Source organism: Euleptes europaea, chromosome 14, assembly GCF_029931775.1.
Source record: "Euleptes europaea isolate rEulEur1 chromosome 14, rEulEur1.hap1, whole genome shotgun sequence".
Classification (NCBI taxonomy): Eukaryota; Metazoa; Chordata; class Lepidosauria; order Squamata; family Sphaerodactylidae; genus Euleptes; species Euleptes europaea.
Window position 1 is genome coordinate 53,078,680 of NC_079325.1, and position 21,430 is coordinate 53,100,109.

The window sequence follows — 21,430 nt, forward strand, 5'->3', positions numbered from 1 at the left end:
TGAAGCTGGAGGGTGAGAGATTCAAAACAGAAAAAGGAAGCATTTCTTCACACAACACATAGTTAAACTGTGGAACTCCCTGCCCCAGGATGTGGTGATGGCTGCCAACTTGGAAGGCCTTAAGAGGGGAGTGGACATGTTCATGGAGGAGAGGGCTATTCGTGGCTGCTAGTCAAGATGGATACCAGTCGTGATGCTTACCTATTCTCTCCAGGATCCGAGGAGCAGGCCTATTAGGTGCTGTGGAACACAGGTAGGACGCTGCTGCTGCAGTCTTGTTTGTGGGCTTCCTAGAGGCACCTGTTTGGCCACTGTGTGAACCAGACTGCTGGACAGGATGGGCCTTCCTGTATCAGAGGAGCATGCCCATTATATTAGGTGCTTTCTTATGTTCTTAGGATTCGGGCAAGCACTTTTAAAATACCCTTAATTCAAACATGAAGTCTGCTGGATGAGACAACCAAGCACCACGATCATTTGTCGCCTGCCTTTTCCCCCAACGAGGACCCAAGGCAGCTTTCATCGTTCTCCCCTCCATTTTATCCTCACAACAACCCTGTGAGGTAGGTTAGTCTGAGAGACTGCCTTGAGTCTCAGTGAGAAAGGCAGACTATAAATAACGTAAATCAAATAAAAACTTAAAAGACACTTCATGTCTATTATATCTACAATTCTTTAAGAAGCCCTGTAAGGAACAGCTGTCAACATTACAACGATATTACAGGGAACCTTTCTAGGAGGAGGAGGAGGAAGAAGCAAACAAACAGAGGAGTGGTCACATTTGAAACAACAGCCCAGCAAGGTCCTGTACAGAATGTGATTGCTGTACATCTAACACCTTTGGCTATTCAACTAGCTTCTAGAGTCTGTGATGCCTGTTAACTTCTAACATAAAAAGACTGCACAGCAGGGTCTAAAAATCTGAACTTGGAAAATCTGCTTTTTCTCTCCTTTCACATTTTTTAAATAAATCTATCTGATGAAGATCTCTGTTGAACTCTAAAGCTTGCACAATGTTTTGTGTCATCTGGTTTGTTCTCAATAAAAGGTACTGCATGGATTTTGTTTCCTTTTCTTGGTTCTGCCTTGGCCAATACAGTGGTTTACAACTATTTCCTGGACCATGTGACAACATGAAGGTGTGGTGGAAACTGCAGAAGACTACTGCAATCAAGAGGAGGTAGATGGAGATCAATGCAGCCCTTCTCCATGTGAGAGCACTATAAATAATGAGCACCTGGTGATGGGAAACTAAATAAATCTGGCTTTGCTCTCTGCTGAAAAGAAGGAGGCCAGACAAGAGTGACGCTCGGGTCACTGGTAAGAAGAATTGCCTGCAAAAGGAGGATGAGCTGCCTGACAGGAGGTGTGACTTCACGGAGTGGTTTGCTTGCCTCCCAAAGAGGACTTCCCATCTTATTAAGGTCATTGGACTGGGTAAAGGGTTGTTCTCTGTTAATAAAGCTGCATACCTTTTTGTCACTAATAATTGCCTGTTGAAATTCGTTCTTGAACCATGGGTAATACAGGAGGCCTGCTGCCCGTCAGAGCAGGCAGAAGGTCTGACCTTGTGAATTAGCCTCAGCAGGAAATCTGACTTTCTTATCTATACTATAGCCATGCTTGCATGCTTGGCACGGCTGCAGAGGCTAATGATAGAACTGAATTGAAATGTCACACAATTACCTGCCCATCCAAAGCCACAGAGTTCTACTAGACAGACCGAAGCACGCGGCTTTAAGAAGCCCCGCCCCTACTGCTCTCTAAAGTGTGTGGTTATAGGATGCGTGGAGATCATGCTGTAGGGCAAGGAATTGTCATTGTATTTAGAAAGTGGACTGTTTTCCAGTTCATGGTTGATTTGTTAGCACACGTGCGGCGGGGTGAGGAAGCTTTCTTGGCAAATCAAATCGGGAAGATTGACAATTAGAAGTAAGATCCAATGATTTAAACTTATCGCAGCTTTGCAACCTGCCCTATCTATAATTCCAGAGGGGGTGAGGGGCTGTGGCTCAGTGGTAGAGCAATCTGTTTGGCATGCAGAAAGTCCAGGTTCAGTCCCTGGCATTAAAGGGACTAGGCAAGTAGGTGATGTGAAAGACCCTGGAGAGCCGCTGTTGGTCTGAGTAGACAATACTGACTTTGATGGACCAAGGGCCTGATTCAGTAGAAGGCAGTTTCATATGTGTTCAGAGGGGTAGTTAGCTGTGCTAGTCTATTGCAGCCATATCAAACTGGCGCCCAGGACACCATAAAGACTAACAAAATCCATTCCAACATAAGCTCCCACAAGTTGCAGATCGCTTCATGAGATGCTTGGGGTTGCCAACTCCAGGCTGGGAAATTCCTGAAGATTTGTGAGTGGAGCCTGGGGAGGGCAAGGCTTGAGGAGTGGAGGGATCTTGGCCGGGTATAATACCATACAGTCCCCCCCTCCAAAGCATCCACTTTCTCCAGGGGAAGTGATCTCTGTGGAGATCAGTTGTAATTCCACGTGGTTTGTAGACAGGCAGAGGAGGATTACCGTAATATAAAATCAGATTTTGATCCAGGGCCCAGCAGTGTGAAGCCGGATGGACCCAATGAGGGCAGTGCCCGGCCTTCAAAGAGGTATAGCTGAACTGATTAACATCTCTAAAGGGTGGCTTTACTTCATGTATACCTTGCCTTTCTCCTCAGTACGGACCCAAGGTGGTTTACATCATCCATTCTTCTCTCCTCCATTTTATCCTCACAACAACCCTGTGAGGTAAGTTAGGCTGAGTGTGTTGGAAGAGAGGGTTACGGATACCGTGGACCACCAAAAGAAAAACCAAATCTGTGGGTTCTAGATCAAATCAAGCCTGAACTGACCCTAGAAGCTAAAATGACTAAACTGAGGCTGTCGTACTTTGGTCACATTACGAGAAGACAAGAGTCACTGGAAAAGACAGCCATGCTAAGAAAAGTTGAGAGCAGCAGGAAAAGAGGAAGACCCGACAAGAGATGGGTGGACGCTATAAAGGCAGCCACAGCCCTCACTTTGCAAGACCTGAGCAAGGCTGTTAAGGATAGGACACTATGGAGGACACTGATCCATAGTAGTAGAAAAGGGCAAGAGTCCAGTAGCACCTTAAAGACTAACAAGAATATTTTCTGGCAGGGTAGGAGCTTTTTTCTGGCAGGGTATGAGCAAACCGACCCCTAAACTAAAAAATCTTGCAAGAGCCCAGTAGCCCCTTAAAGACTAACAAGAATATTTTCTGGCAGGGTAGGAGCTTTTTTCTGGCAGGGTATGAGCAAACAGACCCCTAAACTAAAAAATCTTGCAAGAGTTTAGTAGCACCTTAAAGACTAACAAAAATATTTTCTGGCAGGGTAGGAGCTTTTTTTTCTGGCAGGGTAGGAGCAAACCGACCCCTAAACTAAAAAAATCTTGCAAGAGCCCAGTAGCCCCTTAAAGACTAACAAGAATATTTTCTGGTAGGGTAGGAGCTTTTTCTGGCAGGGTAGGAGCAAACCGACCCCTAAACTAAAAAATCTTGCAAGAGCCCAGTAGCCCCTTAAAGACTAACAAGAATATTTTCTGGCAGGGTAGGAGCTTTTTTCTGGCAGGGTATGAGCAAACAGACCCCTAAACTAAAAAATCTTGCAAGAGTTTAGTAGCACCTTAAAGACTAACAAAAATATTTTCTGGCAGGGTAGGAGCTTTTTTTTCTGGCAGGGTAGGAGCAAACCGACCCCTAAACTAAAAAAATCTTGCAAGAGCCCAGTAGCCCCTTAAAGACTAACAAGAATATTTTCTGGCAGGGTAGGAGCTTTTTCTGGCAGGGTAGGAGCAAACCAACCCCTAAACTAAAAAATCTTGCAAGAGCCCAGTAGCCCCTTAAAGACTAACAAGAATATTTTCTGGTAGGGTAGGAGCTTTTTTCTGGCAGGGTATGAGCAAACCAACCCCTAAACTAAAAAATCTTGCAAGAGCCCAGTAGCCCCTTAAAGACTAACAAGAATATTTTCTGGTAGGGTAGGAGCTTTTTTCTGGCAGGGTATGAGCAAACCGACCCCTAAACTAAAAAAATCTTGCAAGAGTCCAGTAGCCCCTTAAAGACTAACAAAAATATTTTCTGGCAGGATATGAGCAAACCGACCCCTAAACTAAAAAATCTTGCAAGAGTCCAGTAGCACCTTAAAGACTAACAAGAATATTTTCGGGCAGGGTAGGAGCTTTCGTGAGCCACAGGCTCACGAAAGCTCCTACCCTGCCCGAAAATATTTTTGTTAGTCTTTAAGGTGCTACTGGACTCTTGCCCTTTTCTGCTCCTGCAGACAGACTAACACGGCGACCCACTGATCCATAGGGTCGCCATGAGTCCCCCCCCCCCGCAAGACCAGTCTGCAGGGCTGCAAACGCCGGGCACGTGCACTCGCGAGCCAGTCCCGCAGCGGGACGCGCGGGGCTCTCCCCCACGTGACCGCGGAGGGGCGTGGCGCCTGCCAGCCCTCCCCCCCCCGCCGGAGCGGCCGCCCGGCGTGACGCCGGCGTGGTTGCCGGGCCCGCCCGCGCCGCTTGCGTCGCAGAGCCAAGATGGCCGCGTGGGGCGGCGGGCGGCTCCCGGGGCTGCTGCGCGGCGCGGCCGTGGCGCGGGAGGCTTGGAGCGGGGCCCGGCGCGGGTCCTCCTGCGGGGTCAGGGGCGGCGGGGCCGGGAAGGGGAGCCCCTTGCTGCTGGGGGCCGCCTTCGCCCTGGGCGGCTCCTTGGGCCTCTACCAGACCCTGCGGCATCGCACCCGAGGCCGGGAGCAGCTGGCGGAGCAGCAGGCCGCCAAGGTAACAACGCGCACCGCGCCGTCAGGGCAAAGGTGTGACGGCACCCCAGAGATCTCCCGGGAACAATTGGCTTCCAGACTGCCCGGGAAGGGATTTCTGCCCAGCTACAAGCCTGCTCTGTGCACTGGGTCACTGGGCTAAGAGTCATTTATTCATGGAAGCCATTTATTCAAGCCGCTTATTCATGGGAGGTTTTGCATTGGATTTGTCACTCTGCAGATGCACGTTTCCCCCATCTGAATTCTCAAAACTCTGCATGGGGGGGCTTATGGTTGAGTTTTGAGAACATGGATAGGGGAAAAGTGCATCTAAAGCAGTGATTCCCAACCCTTTTTTGACCAGGGACCACTAGAACTTTTTTGTTCGGTGCAGGGACCCCAAGGTTCAAAATAAAAATTCTGAGAATTTGAAAATAAACTTTAATCATAACTGTTAGTTAAACATTAAGCTTAGAATAATATTTGATATATTTATTTATTTATTTATTTATAATAGAGAACTTTTAATTGAAAATATTAATTTATTATGGGTTTATAACTTTGTTTCGCGGACCTTAATTTAGTTCTCGCAGACCCCTGGGGGTCCACGGACCCCTGGTTGGGAACCAGTGATCTAAAGAGTGGCAAATCCAGTGCAAAACCTTCTACAATATCCAGTGCAAAACCTTCCATGAATAAATGGCCTTAATGCACGGGAGGTTTTGCCTTGGATTTGCTGCTCTCTAGATGCACATTTTCCCCACCTGAATCCTCAAAACTCTGCATGGGGGGGGGGCTTATGGTTGAGTTTGGAGAATATGGATAGGGAAAAAGTGCATCTAAAGAGTGGCAAATCCAAGGCAAAACCTTCCATGAATAAATGGCCTTATGCACGGGAGGTTTTGCCTTGGAGTTGCTGCTCTCTAGATGCACATTTTCCCCATCCGAATCCTCAAAACTCTGCATGGGGGGGGCTTATGGTTGAGTTTGGAGAATATGGATGGGGGAAATGTGCACCTAAAGAGTGGCAAATCCAAGGCAAAACCTCCCCTGCGTAAATGGCCGTGGAGCGTCAGAGTGAAAGATACACAAGGATAGGAGAAACGGGACGAAACTGCAACTGTGCTGAGTTGCCTTTCTGTCTGTAATGCAATCAGATATGCATAACTTGTTTTTGTTTTGTTTTTATATATTTTTTAAATTATTTTTCTTTAATACAAGAAAAAAAGTAATGATTGAAAAATATAATGACTTCCCCCTACTTCTCTCCCATCCGATAATTAATTGTATGTACTTTTGATTACACATTTTAATCCCTAAAGTATATTAATTAACATATGATTATCTTATCTTAACTATGGATAATAATATTAAAACTTAATGCAATCACTCTACCAAATCTATAATAGAGATTAAATCAAAGAATATCCTTTAAACGATCCCATTAAAAAATAATTTTCACAATAAAGTCTCCACGCCTCCCGTTCCCCCCCAAAATTGTGCAGATATGCATAACTTGATGATGTATCGTCATAACTTGAATTTGGATAAATATCTCTTCCCCAGTATAATCGGGACTCAGAGATTTCTGCCCATTAGGGCCTCTGAGTCAGCAGCTGCAAATAAACTGTTTTCTTGATAACAATCTTGGGTCTCCCGCGAACCCCTGTTTTACTGCAACAAAGCCGACGACCCCTTTGCCTGTTCAGAGGGTGCTTAGAGCTTTCCTTCTGCCTTGCTTATTTTATTTTATTCCTTGCAATATCCTGCTGGGATATTGGGATCGCATGACCTTTAAGCAATGCTTGGAAGAACACGCATGAAGCTGCCTTCTACTGAATCAGACCCCTGGTCCATCAAAGTCAGTATTGCCTACTCAGACCGGCAGCGGCTCTCCAGGGTCTCAGGCAGGGGTCTTTCACATCACCCACTTGCCTAGTCCCTTTAACTGGAGATGCCGGGGATTGAACCTGGGACCTTCTGCACGCCAAGCGGATGCTGTACCCCTGAGCCACAGCCCCTTACGCCCTCTGGAATTCTAGATAGGGCAGGTTGCAAAGCTGCAATAAGTTTAAATCATTGGATCTTACTTCTAACTGTCAATCTTCCTGATTTGATTTGCCAAGAAAGCTTCCTCACCCCGCCCCATGTGTACGTCTGCCGGCCACCAGTTTTTCAGCCACAAACTTCATGTAATGTTGATGCAGTAATATAAAATTGTCAGCGTCGCAATGCAAGGGAATGCACACCTGAACCATCGAGTAAAAAGAGCCCTCCTGCATCAGAGTGGCCCAGGGCTACTGAATTCAGCATCCTGTTCGCGAGGGGAGGAAGCCCCAAACCAGGGCACAAAAGAAAGAAGTCCTTCTTCCTGCAGTTTGGCTCCCAGCATCTGGTATTCCGAGATATAATGCCACTAAGCATGGAAGCTCTATTCTGCTTCCTTGTTCAGCAGCTGCTGCTGAGCCTCCCCCTTGGAGTTAACTAATCCCCCTTTAAAACCGAGTAATCCAGCGGCCATTTCCGTGTTTTATCAGTGTCTTTCATAAACTAATTCTGTGCTGTGTAAAAAAATACTTTATGCCAATCCTCAGCCTACTGCTAATTGGCTTCTATATTGACTTCCAGACCAGAGGAAGAGACATATGTGTCTGTTATCACACCAGGCATAATTATATAAATATGTATCCTTTCCCATGAAGTTGTCTTTTTTCCATACCTGAAAAACTCCACCTAGAGAAAGTATTCCAACCCCTTAATTATTTGAGTTGCCCTTTTTCTGTACCTTATCTAGTGTTTAGCAATGGTTAGAATAGAGCAATGGTTAGAATAGAATTGTACATGGTAGTCAAGATGTGGTTCCATAGATTTAAATAAAGGCGTTGTGAATCTGGCTGTTTTGTCTTGGGGAGGAACCGTGGCTCAGTGGTAGAGCAGCTGCTTTGCATGCAGAAGGTCCCAGGTTCCATCCCCTGCATCTCCAGTTAAAGGGACTAGGCAAGTAGGTGATGTGAAGGACCTCTGCCTGAGACCCTAGAGAGCCGCTGCCGGTCTGAGTAGACAATACTGACTTTGATGGACCAAGGGTCTGATTCAGTAGAAGGCAGCTTCATGTGTTTTCATACCCTTCCTTTCCTAATAATCCCAAGGATAAAATTACCATTTTTTTCTTACATCTTGTCCATAACTTTTGTTATTATGCACAGGGTCTTTTAACAGTGGTTATTGTTATGCTATCAATCAGTTTTTATCAGCCTAACTTACCTCACAAGATTGTTGTGAGGACAGAAAAGGAAAGGGGTGTGTGTATGCCATCCTGACCTTGGAGGAACAATGAAATAAAAAATGTAATATTCCTCCCTCCAAGGAGCTCAGGGTGGCATGTAAGGGTTTGCCTTTTCCTGTGTGCCCTCACAGCAACCCTATGAGGTAGGTTAGGCTTAGAGGGTGAGTAATCCGAGGTCACCTAGTTCCAGTGAACTTCATGGCTCAGTTGTGTTTTTGAACCCTGGGCCTAGTCTGATGCTATGCTGCTCCAACTGTAAATATGGAAATAATACTTGCCTGCTTTACATGGTGGAGAATAATTGAGAGATGTATATGAAGCACAGGGGAAATTTAATACAGCGTGATGTAGTGGTTAAGAGCAGCGGATTCTAATCTGGAGAACTAGGTTCAATTCCCCACTCCCCACATGAAGCCTGCTGGGTGACCTTGGGCTGGTCACAGTTCTCTCCAAACTCTTTCAGTCCACGCGGAAGTAGAAAAGGGCAAGAGTCCAGTAGCACCTTAAAGACTAACAAAGTCCACGCAGAGGCAGGCAATGGCAAACCACCTTCAAGCACCTCTTGCCTTGAAAACCCTACAGGGTCACCATAAGTCGGCTGCAACTTGACGGCACTTGACACCCACACACGGTTTTATATTGTTCAGTATATACATTTTCTCTGTGACTAAGCTAATCAGAGTTTAATATGAGGTTGCCACCCTTTTTTATGGCAGACAGAAGTCCTGCAGATGTTGGTTTTCTTTGGCATGACGATGCAGTGATTGGGGGATGGGAGCTTTTACCTGTTGCATTTCTGCCCATCATGTGGCAGAGAAAAAAGCACAGGGGCTCTGCTAAGGGGGAGGTTGGAAGCCCCACTTTATGCTAACCTTAAAGATGAGCCAAGGATAACCAAGACCCATATTTCAGAATCTGTTCTGAGTGTTTTGTCAGGGTGAGAGCCCGGAACATGCCTTTCTCCTTGTCCCCAATTAACTTGTGTGCTAACTTGAAGGCAGCCCTCGGCAATAGTTCTCTCCCATGGCGTCTCTGTGGTGAAAGCTGGTCTACAGGCACAGCAAAATTAGGTGGCAGAATGGATCATACCATTCCTGGCTCTGCCATTCCATGTTTGAACACTCCCAAATGCAAAACAAATAAATTTCCCTGTCAGTAGAAAACTAGCCTAGCAGGAAATGGTCTGGAGGTCGGAGAACTTCTCTCTTTGTTGGTGCTAGTTTTTGTTTCCTCTTGCAAGAAACTTTTACACGGAGGGGCATTTGAATCTGGCATCTTTGCTTACAGTGTACTGGGATATAGGCCCCTTTCACATGTGCAGGAGAACATGGTGGGAAAGCCCTGAGGTAGTAGGACTGTTTCAGAGTGCAGGTGGTGGATTCTCGGTTTCCCTTCTTATAAGCCCCCCCAAACAAATGTTAACCTAATGTTAACTCCCCACACACAAATGTTTAAGTAGCTGCCTCCCTTTGCTTGTTGTTCTAGCATCCTCCTTGCAAGGAGTTCTAAACATAGGGAAGTCTTCCAAAATGTGGTCTTCCACCTGCCGTCTGAAGTGGTGCCGTCCAAGTATCTGTCATGTCTTCCCCTGGGCTGCCCTCTCTCTCTCTCTCTCCAGGATTTACCCCCTCATTCTGTGTGTGCCTGGCTTTTGCAGTGGAAAACAGAGGTTTACAGCAGAATGAGAAGTGCATTGACATCGTAACCCTTTGGGAAAACCACAGTTGGCCTGTCCATGTAGGAATAACATACTCTCCAGAAAGTCTTGTGCCGCTTAACTTTACCAGTCGTGCTGTCCCGTGCTTTGAAACAGGGTACTCTGCACTGCAGTGGGTATAACACAAGGCAATTCAGAGGGCAGCTGATAGGGGCCGATTAGCAGAGGCCACTGGATTTCATGTGGCTCTTGAAAGAGAAACAGGCTTCTGCATTATAACACGCTCAGTGCTTTGTCCCACTTCTAGAATAGTTGGGGGGCACCTCTGTGATCGGAGTTTGCACTTTTGACTATTGTTACAGTGTCAGCAAGGACAGGCTGAAACAAAACAGTTCTTTGAAGGGTGGATGTTAAAGGTTGACCTGCTGAGCATCAGAGCATCTTTACAGTGTTAGGCCTTGAATCTGCAGCAGGGGAAGTGACAGCATATGTGTCATGCTAGATAGGGTTGCCAGGTCCCTCTTCGCCACTGGCGGTAGGTTTTTGGAGTGGAGCCTGAGGAGGGCGGGGTTTGGGGAGGGGAGGGACTTCAATGCAATAGATTCCAATGGCCAAAGCGGCCGTTTTCTCCAGGTGAACTGATCTCTATCAGCTGGAGCTCAGTTGTAATAGCAGGGGATCTCTTTGTTATTCATGATTTTGTTGATTACTTATATTGTTTTGCACCCTTATTAGGATTGTCTGCGTGTGTGGCATGAAGTTAATGCCTTAATAAATCACATGCTGTTATAATTGGTTTTGCATTTCTGAGCCCTCGTGCCGCCAGTTTCTCTCAACTTCCTTAATTCTGGCACAGGTGTTTTCACTTATTGTACTAGTACCTGGAGGTTGGCAACCCTAACACTAGAGCACTTCATGAGCATTGTCTCCTTCCTTATCCTCACAACAGCCTTGTAAGGTGGGTCAGCATTGTTATCATCTCCGTGTTACGTGTGGGAAGAGGAGGCAGAGAGAGACATGACTGGCCCACAAGCTCGTCTAAGGCCACCTAGTGAGTTCATGACGGAGACAAGATTTAAACTGAGAGTGTCCTTTTTGTAGTCTCTGAACATAAGCAGAAGATTATTTGTCCTTGCCACGGAGTAACTGCAAGCATCCCTTCTACAGCTGGCATCAAGAGGCTGGACTTTGTGTGGGTCACATCCAAGTGGTCTTGAACCACAGAATGTCGTATTTTTTAAATTTCTAAGCATTTAATGTGTGTGTGTGTGTGTGTGTATCCCTTTAGCCAGATCAGTGACCCAAAACACTGTTGGTTGGTTCTCTTTCCGTCCAGCTCCCAGAAGGCACCCTACAGTTGACCCTGTACCAGTACAAGACCTGCCCCTTCTGCAGTAAGGTGCGGGCCTTCCTCGATTATCACGGGCTGCCTTACGAAATCGTGGAAGTGAATCCCGTCATGCGAAAGGAGATTAAGTTCTCTTCATACAGAAAGGTGCCCATTCTTTTGGCCAACCCTGGAAGTGACCTGGTAAGTCTCTGGCTTGGCTGATAAGGTGGCCAGCCTCTTTAGAGTTTTCACCTGGTCTGACCTGTAGGCCGATAACATCATACGTGTAGTGGCATTGGCTGACATTAATCCTGCATTGCCTCCTCCCCTCTTTCCACTGTTTTCTGAATTGCCTCTTTCCCTCTCCCTCCCTTTCCATGTTCTAAATTTAGATTTCTTGCTTGTCTGCACAGGGGACAGGTGATTAGGTTGTGTTCCTCTAAAGCACTATATTCACTGGTAGCAATCTGTAAATAACAATAATTTGTTTCTGAGTATTTGTTTTTAAAAGTGTGGATTTGTATCTATTTGTAAAGTAGTTCTAATTGGTGGCATGCTAAGCTGTCTGCTTCTTCCTGGTGTATTTTGACTGAGCTTGAGCAAAGCCTGAATGAACAATCGCTGTTCATTTTGTATCCCGTATCATTATTGAGATTGTTTTCTCTTTAGCAGGCCTTTTTGGAAGCTATAAAGACCCAAAAGGCTGAAGGGCTTTTACAAAATCCCTCCTTGGTCTCAGTTGTGATGTACACAATGAAATATTGCTTATTTTTACAATCCCTGATTTTTGCAAAATCTGGGCTTGGTTGATGCAAAGTATACATCCTTGGCTGAGCACAGAGTGCTTGGTCTTTCTAAAATCTGAGGCTGAGAACTTTCGCAGCTGTGTGGTTTAAGGTCCTTTTAATTGGAGACAGCAACCTGGAACCTTCTGTTTGCAAATCATAACTTCTGCCACTGAGCTACGAGTCTTCCCATATTGTCTGACAAGCACTCTATCATTACATAAGCAAGATTCTCAGAAACACCTTCATGTTGGGGGAAGAAGGCTGTATCCAGAGTCTTATATATGAAATGGTGGTGAGTCCATGTCCATGACAATTTCATTTGACAGTTGTCCTCAATTTGACCAGCTTTGGGTGATAGCTTTCTCACTCTCATCAGTTTGCCACAATATTATAGTCAGCAGAACCAAGAAAAAATGGAGATTTTTACCATGAATAAACAACCTAGTCCTTTAGAGTGTGCTGATTCTTCTAGGCACGTTATTCCTCTGGATAGATTTTGAATGCTTTTAAAAGTTTACCGTAATTATGGTTTGTTTGTTTTGTTTCCCCTCCAGCAATTGAATGACTCTTCGGTGATTATCAGTGCCCTTAAAACCTATCTAATTTCCAGGTAAGGGAGTAAGCTTCTGGTCTCTCCACCCCATTTACTGATTCCAGTGTATGCTGCAAAAAAGGCAGCAAAATATTGCAACCTAAATAAGCAACGCGTCTGCGCATAAACTTGGAAACATACGTGCACTCTTAAGGATCACCAGCTGGTGACATCTTGAACCCACGCCGCTCCTTGTAGGAGTGCTGCTTGAATTCCTAGAGGGAAAAGAGGTTCGGAGAGATCTGTTCTGGCAGTGGAGTTTGGAAGCTGGGATTTGGGGCCTGGGCACTGTTACCTTCTTCATTCTCAAAGTGGTCCTGTATCACAGTTGTTTGCTGACCCTTAATGTCATCTTCTGCAATCAAGATTTAATGTCCCATTTTCTATAAGATTTGCATAGGTGGCTTTAATCCAAACTACTGAAGTCAGAAAAGCCCTGGAGTAGCTCTTTAAGACACTGAGCACTTGAGGTTTTGTATGCTATGCAAAGCATTTCACAGTTTATCACTAGCAGTGCGATTCTGCAGAGAGTTACTCTAGTCTAACCCGTTTAGATTGGAGAAACTGCACAGGATTGTACTGTAAGGGGCTGAACCCTGTGCCACAGGCAAGACAGGCCTGTATCTACTTGGGGGACTCCCCAGGTATGACCATAAATTAACCAGAAGTCACCCCCCTCCAAATCCCAGTAGTGCAGAATATTGAAAGTAGGTGAGAGTCAGTTAAAGGAAGGAAGAAAAGGGAGATGAAATTAGCCTGCTGAAGCACCTGAGATCTTCGAGAATTGATAGGGAGGGGGGGCTTGAGGATGGGCGATTCGTTTTTCCTTTCCCCCTTCTGTGATTCCTTGAAGGCCCCCAGCTTGTTAAAAATGAATACCAAACCATGGTTGTGGGGCAGCCTATGCAGCTGGATTTTGGCTAAGATATTTAATTGCTCACTATAAATCAACTGCAGCTTGACAGCACTTTACACACACACACTCACAAACATACATGTTGACATAAACAAAAGTCACTGTAAATTCTACTATGCGTATTGGTATGCAAGTGCACAGGAGAGCCAGTGTGGTTTAGCGGTTAGAGTGTGGGACTAGGAGACAGGTTCGAATCCCCCCTCTGCCATGGTAGCTTGCTGGATGACCTTGGGTCAGTTACACACTTAAACTATCTCAAAGGGTTGTTGTGAGGATAAAATGGAGGAGAGGAGAACAGAGTAAGCTGCTTTGGTTCCCCATCGGGAAGAAAGGTGGGGTATAAATGAAGTAAGCAAATAAATAAATACTTGGGAAATAACTCCTGCTAACTGCAGTTAAGCAACTCCATAACCTGTATAGTTTCATCAAGGACATTCCTTTGCTGTTTATATTCTGTGAGCAACTTTCCTCCTGGACTGCTTCCACATGGGGATTTTGCTTGTGTGGTTAGCTAAATGCCCTTGCTTTTGGGGGGTGTTTCCATGTGACATTGTGTTCATTTGCAGCAAGACTCACATGGCTACCATATGCCCCTCCCCACAAGAAATAAACCCTGTTTGCTCTGGCTTCAGGGGAACCTGCAGGGTGGTAGTGGGGGGTGGAGAATCTCTTTCTGCAGTTGGTCTGGGGAGGCGGGCATGTAGATAAGCTTCACTTTCGAACATAAGGAAGGCCCTGCTGGATCAGACCAAGGTCCATTAAGTCCAGCAGTCTGTTCACACAGTGGCCAACCAGGTGCCTCTAGGAAGCCCACAGACAAGATGACTGCAGTGGTATCCTGCCTGTGATCCACAGCACCTAATATAATAGGCATGCTCCTCTGATAGTGGAGAGAATAGGTATGCATTGTGACTAGTATCCATTTTCTAGTTCTAGCAGAACTAGTCTTCATTCCTCCCTTTAAGTAACAGGCTTCTTTTCTTCTGTGCTGTGCCATGGTGCAACTTTGTGCCATGACTCAGCTGTGAAAGGGGGAAGGAGGAGCTGTCTGGCACTTGGGGGGGCATGCGATTGCTATAGTTTGCTATAGTGCGCTAAGGTGTACAGATATGGTGCCCATGAGTCTCTGCGCTGCTCACTTCTGCTTCCAGAGCAGGGATGGTTTTTCCTGCCCTGGACGTGCTGATGTGTTGTAGTATTTAACCACCTTTGCTGGTCCCTGCTATGGCACCCATGCAGCATGCAGACTAGTGGAGCCAATCTGCAGAGAACTTACTTCTCCATTTGGGGTATGGCACAGCATGATGTTCTCCTAATGCTGAGACATGATTGGGCAGAAATGGCCTAAAATGGCCACAGTTTTGGTTTTAGGAGAGCTGCTTTCTTTCAGTTCCCTGGAAAAACTCAAGCGTGCCTGTTTGCTCATTGCTTTTTCCTTCTAGGAAGAGTTTGGATGAGATTATGTCCTATTATCCTTCTATGAAAGCTCTGAACGAGCGGGGAAAAGAAGTGACGGAGTACTGCAATAAATACTGGCTCATGTTGGATGAGAAGGAAATGATGTACCTTTACCCCATCAAAGCCGCGAGGACGTAGGTATTGGTTTGATGCAAGGGGTGTGTTGGTGGTGATACTTCCCTTAATGCTTGTTGTTATATCTGGGGCAGTTGTAGGGGGGGTCTTAACAGCCACAAATTGAGGCCTAGGCTTCGTAGCCATTGGCACATAGACGTCACTTCCAGTTCCATAGAGTTTTTGCTCAAATACCAGAGCGTCTCCCAATTCACCAGTGACGTGATGATGTCACTTCTGGCATTGACATCAATGTGCAGACAATGGAGAGGCCTAGGCCTCAATTTATGGCTGGTAAGACCCTAGGGTTGCCAACCTCCAGGTAGTATCTTGAGAGCTCCTGCTATTACAGCTGATCTCCAGCTGATAGAGATCAGTTCAGCTGGAAAAAAATGGCTGCTTTGGCCATTGGACTCTATGGCATTGAAGTCTCTCCCCTCCCCAAACCCCACCCTCCTCAAGCTCCACCCCAAAAACTTCCTGCCAGTGGTGAAGAGGGACCTGGCAACCCTATAAGACCTCTGCCGGCCAGCTGAATGGCACTGGAGGGAGAGGGACCAAAGTGGGGAGGAACTGTGTATACTGCCCCATGTCTCCTTGGAGATAGGGCAGGATAAAACTGTAATACTGTAGATTGAATGCTCTCCCATGGCAAAGGCTCCCTGCACATGCATGTCAGGAGACGGCTAGGCTCGAATCTTTTTCCATGACTCGCTGGCTTTCAGCTGGGAAGGGAGTTCCTAACATAGAGGAGCATTCCGTCATACAGTGTCTCCCCCTTCTCTTGCATTCTAAAGTGGTACAGTCTCTCAGGAAAGACCATACCACAGACTTTCTGGGTCTTGTAGACCAGCTGAAGCAGAGAGAGCCAGTGTGGTGTCGGGGTTAAGAGCAGCAGACTCTGATCGGGAGGATCGGGTTCGATTCCCTACTCCTCCACATGGAGCCTGCTGGGTGACCTTGGGCCAGTCACAGTTCTCTCAGAACTCTTAGCCCATGTGGAGGCAGGCAGTGGCAAACCACCTCCAAAGGTCTCTTGCCTTGAAAACCCTGTGGGGTAGCCAAAAGTCAGCTGTGACTTGACGGCACTTTACACACACAGCTGAAACAGATATTTCCGAGTCTTGCCAAGTTCTGCTCTAAACAGCATATGCAATGAAAATAAGAAAATGTTTGTATGCTGAGGGAAGAACTCTGTGCTTTTTGTCTTGAGGAGAAGCCCTCTTTAGGATGCTCCTCTTTCTGTTAGCATCTGGAGAACCAGGTTTGATTCCCCACTCCTCCACATGAACAGTGGACACTAATCTGGTGAACTGGGTTGGTTTCCCCACTGCTGCACATGAAGCCAGCTGGGTGACCTTGGGCTAGTCACAGTTTTCTCTGAACTCTCTCAGCCCCACCTCCCTCACAAGGTGTCTGTTGTGGGAAGAGAAGGAGATTGTAAGCCGTATTTATTGTTCCTTAAGTGGTAGAGAAAGTCGGCATATAAAAATGGACTCTTCTTCACCTTCTTGTTATTCACCTGTTCCTTCCTTTCTTCCCCCGCCCCAGTTGTGTTTGCACCTGGTTTCACATTTTTTTAAAGCTGCTCTATTCTTCCTTGCTTTTAGGGAGGAAATGAAATGGAGGAAATGGGTGGATGACTGGCTGGTGCACCTTATCTCACCCAATGTTTATCGTACGCCTGGGGAGGCCCTGGCCTCTTTCGATTACATTGTCCGTGAAGGCAAGTTTGGTGCGCTAGAGGGCTTCTTTGCCAAATACGTGGGGGCCGCTGCCATGTTCTTCATTAGCAAGAGGCTGAAGAGCAGGTGGGTGCTTCTGACATCATCTCTCAGGGTCGTCACTTTGTTTTAGGTGTGAGGAAAGCCAGACTGCCATAAGTCACTGAGGGAGTTCCGTAACACTGTGTTTAGCTTTCCTTTATTTAGCTTAAAAGATTTTATCCCACCTTTTGGATCCCAAGACGGCTTATGTCTGGGCACAATCAATAGCTGCCCATACATGGGCATTCTGTGTTGTACAAATAAATAAGAGTATTGTAGAAACAGAGATGAGCAAGTTGTAAAAACCTCCAGCAGCACAGATTAACAAGTTGGCCACTGTGTGAACAGACTGCTGGACTTGATGGGCCTTGGTCTGATCCAGCAGGGCTTTTCTTATGGTATTCCTATTATATTAGGTTATATTATATTGGAACACAGGCAGGATAATGCTGTTGCAGTTGTCTTGTTTGTGGGCTTCCTAGAGGCACCTGATTGGCCGCTGTGTGAGCAGACTGCTGGACTTGATGGGCCTTGGTCTGGTCCAGCATGGTTTTTCTTATGTTCTTAAATGCAAAATTAACAGCTGCATGCTTGACAACTACTCATCAAAGGGCCATTGATAAGGTTGTCATCCTTGAGGTGGTGGCTGGAGATCTCCTGGGTTTAGAACTGATCTCCAGGCGACAGAGATCAGTTCACCTGGAGGAAATGGCCACTTTGGAAGGTTGACTGTATGGCATTATGCCCCACTGAAGTCCCTCCCCTTCCCAAACCCCACCTTTCTCAGACTCCACCCCCAAAATCTCCAGGTATTTCCCAACTTGGAGCTGGCAATCCTACCCATTGAAATAATAGTGGAAACCCTTCCCTTTGGCATCATCTGGCCACTGATCTGTTTCAGTATTAGCTGCACTCCTCCAGCAAGGCGAGATGTGTAGGAAGGTTCTGTGATCTTCTGAACTAGATCATCTCAAATGTTCCCGTGTTGTGGACCGGTATGGAAGTGTGTTACAACTACACAGCTGAAGGACAGATGATCCAGTTGAGCGCCCCCTGCAGTCCTCTTAAAATGTCTTCAGTACTGCTTTAAAAGCCTGATGTCCTTTGGAACATCTTTTAGTTTTAGATTTGTTCTGATTTTAGAGGGCTGGCTAAAACTTTAAATCAAGAATAAGAAGACCCTTATGTTTTGTGACCATGTCTTGATGCAAGGAAAGCCAGACAAAATTGACATATCCCCATGGAGCGTTAAACTTTCTCTTCACACAGGCACCATCTGCAGGACGATGTCAGAGAAGATCTGTACAAAGCAGCCAATGACTGGGTGAAAGCTGTCGGAAATCAGCGAATGTTCATGGGGGGATCCCAGCCAAATCTTGCTGATTTGGTAAGGAATTGGCCAGAGCCAGTTGGAGTCGATAGTTTTTGGTTGTCTGTTCTCTCCCTCACACCATTTAAAACCCTTCACTGCAGACCACTCTTGTTGACCAGAGTTGATTTAAAACCAATGGTAAATTTTGCAATTTTTTCAAAAGTTTATTTTCATTAAAATAAAGAAACGAATCAGACACCCTTCCTCCAACCCTGTTCTAGACAGATGCTCTTCCATCTAATCAAGTTATCAAAACTCTGAGGCACAAGGAATCAATTTTTCCTGTCAGAGAGGTTTAGCAAACAAATCCATTTTGTTGTTGAATCTTACTATTCCCTTTTCTGCCAAATCCAAAACTTTAATCAGCTGTGCTTGCTATGTTGGTATGGCAGAAAAACACGAATGCTGGCAATACTCTTCGACTGACAGAAGGTGGCCTCAGAAAATATGGGCTCTTGCCTGCCTTATCTCTTGTTCATAAGGAGGGTGTCAGGGTCTGTGTTATGGTGCATATGAGGTATGTAATAAGTTGTCACCGATGCCTTACCTACTCAATATATGTACCTCAGAATGCAGGAGAGCTTTCACCTTAATGCGATATAACGCTCTCCCGTCGGCACTGACAGAGGGCAAATATAAAAAGATCCCTTTCCAGGAGCATATGTGCATCTGCCAGGATGGTAGCGTTGAAACAACAGAACGTGTGATATTTGACTGCAGGATTTACGATCAAATACTGCAAGAATTTTGGCAGGCCTTCCAAGTAGTCAAAGATCCTCCCAACTATTGAAAATACTCTCAGATAGGAATAATGAAATAACTTATAAAGTCGCCAAATATGCAAGGCTAGGTATTAAGCATAGAAGTACTTGGTCTAACGCTGACAAGGGGAGTGGAATATATCACTGTATGGATAATATTAAGTAAATATTCATTTATATTGTAAACATTTTATTCTAATTAGTGTTTTATACAAACAGATATATTGCTATGTTTTTATCTTTTTAATCCAGGGGTGGGGAACCTTTTTCCTGCCAAGGGACATTTGCTCATTTAGAACATCATTCGGGGGCCATAACCAGATGTAGATCTCCCGGTGTGGGGGGGAGAGGCTAGGGTTGCCAGGTCTCCAGCCACCACCTGGAGGTTGGCAACCACAGGGGAGGCCATGCAGAGCAGGCCTGGAGGGCACCCCTGCTCCCCCCTCCTTCCCCCCTCCCAGGCGGGAGGGCAGCCAGCTGTGGGCCCGAGCAAACGAGGCGCCTGGGGGGTGCAGCCCACAGCCGATCCTCAGGGAAGGAAGGAAGGAAGGAAAAGAGAGGAATGGAGGGGGAGAAAAGGACGGAAGGAGACAGACAAAGAAAGAGACAAGGGAGAGAGGGGGAGAAAGGAGAAAGAGTGACAGAAAAAGAGGAAGAGAGAAAAGCCTTCCCCCCACACACAAACCCCACATGCCGGCCCCATGCAACCGGGCCCCAGACTCCCCGCCTCCCCCAACACACACACACACAGAGTAGCACACGCACCCCGCACGATCGGGCCCCAGCCTCCACACCCTCCACACGAGTCCACAAAAGCCACTCCAAGCCCGATTGGCTGCCGTGCGCATATTCCGCCGCCGGGAGCCACCGGCCTCTTCCCCCCCTCACCGCTTGACAGGTGGTGAGAGGGGCTTACAGTGTGCTGCGGCGTTCCTGCATGCTCGATTGTAGGGGGCAGCCTTGGGGGAAGCGTCCCTCCCCCTCCTCTCGCTCACCAGCAGTCGACGAGAGGAGGTCCAAAGGGCGCTGGTACCCCAGGAACACCCTTGGGGAGGGCCGCGCTGTGCTGCGCCTCCGTGGCTGGGCCTTGGAGCTCCCAAGGGCCACTGAAAATGTCCTCGGGGACCACATATGGCCCCCGGGCCGGATGTTCCCCATCCCTGTATTAAGCAATGTTAATCCTTTTGAATATTTGCTTTGGTGGTCAGTGACCGTAATAAATGGATTTGATTTGATAACCAGGCTTAGGAAGGACAATGGGATTCATATAGTCTGTCAGGCTTTGGTTCCCCACTCCTCCACATGAGTGGCGGACTCTAATCTGGTGAACTGGGTTGGTTTCCCCACTCCTGGTTCCCCGTATGCTGAAAAACAAAAAAAATCCGTTTTGCAGCTTTTTTTTTTTGTTAAACGGGGCATTTCGCCCCATATAGAACAGCAGGGCTGCGCCTGCTAAAAAGCTGTGCCTTGCCCCTCTGCTGGTGCAGGCTGTCCGTGGTGCAGGCCATGGCGGAGAATTGCCACGCCTGAGTGTGTGTGGGGGGGTGTTCCTGGGGTGGGGTGGGGGGAGGAGCCGCCAGTAGGCAGCTTCCTCTCCCCTGTTGGCCCATTATGCCGGTGCTGGGAACAGCGTTGATGCGCCTGCTTTTTAGCAGGCGCAGCCATGCTGTTCTCTATGGGGCGAAATGCCCTGTTCAACAAAAAAAAAGCTGTGAAACGGGTTTTTTTGTTTTTCAGCGTACGGGGAACAGCCTTAGGAGGAGGCTCCTGTGCCTTCTCCCCACCTTTCCCATACGCCAAATCTCAGGAATGCATGGTTAGTGACCTTTTCCGAAGTGATTTTAATTACTGCAAAACAATATTTGGCTACCTGTAAGAGACTTTGGGAGTCTTCCTCCCATAAGAGGAATTTCATTTTCTCTTCCTCCAGTCTGGAATTTAGTCTGGATTCCATTGTGTTAACTTCTTCCTTCTTCCTCCTCCTCCTTTTTCCCTTTTCTCCCCTCACAGGCTGTGTACGGAGTCCTGCGAGTCATGGAGGGACTGGAAGCGTTTGATGACATGATGACTCACACCAAGATTCAGCCTTGGTACCGTCATATGGAGGCAGCCATTGGACACGCCAGAGCCACTAATTAATGTCTTCTAGCGCTGAATTGCAGCTGTCGCCTGTGACCCAAGACAAGCTTGTAGAGGAAAGCAATTTTGAGTTGAAAGCAATTTTGAGTTGAGAGCAAAAAAACAAACTAGCAAACCAAAAAAAATTGGAGATGGGACTGAAATGAGCTAACTGGAACGCCCAGCATAGAGATAGAGTAAAGGTTTTTTGAGAAGCCAAGAAACACTAGAAGCATGGGCCATGTTTCATAGGAAGTGCTAGAGGTACACAATAGACGTGTAACTTGGCAAGAAATTCTGCTCTTAAATGGGTGCGGACAGCACCTGTGATTGTACGGACTACAGCAACAGCTGTTTTTGTTCTACTTTTGAGATTTGACTTCCAGTTACGTTTCTGACTTGCCCTGAATGTGTTCCTGGCTATTTTGAAACACTACAATGGCACAGATCTTTGCTGGAAAAGATCGAGGAAATGGGCACTTGGCAAAAG

General features: G+C 46.6%; 1 protein-coding gene across 1 annotated transcript; it reads left to right on the top strand.

Moving 5' to 3' along the window:
- Positions 1-4,564: 4,564 nt before the first annotated feature.
- On the top strand, positions 4,565-20,961 carry PTGES2 (prostaglandin E synthase 2). The gene is made up of 7 exons (XM_056860179.1): positions 4,565-4,804; positions 11,062-11,256; positions 12,398-12,453; positions 14,794-14,943; positions 16,534-16,734; positions 17,959-18,076; positions 20,833-20,961. The coding sequence occupies exons 1-7, from the start codon at positions 4,565-4,567 to the stop codon at positions 20,959-20,961; spliced, it is 1,089 nt and encodes a 362-aa protein (XP_056716157.1).
- The last annotated feature ends 469 nt before the right edge of the window (positions 20,962-21,430 follow it).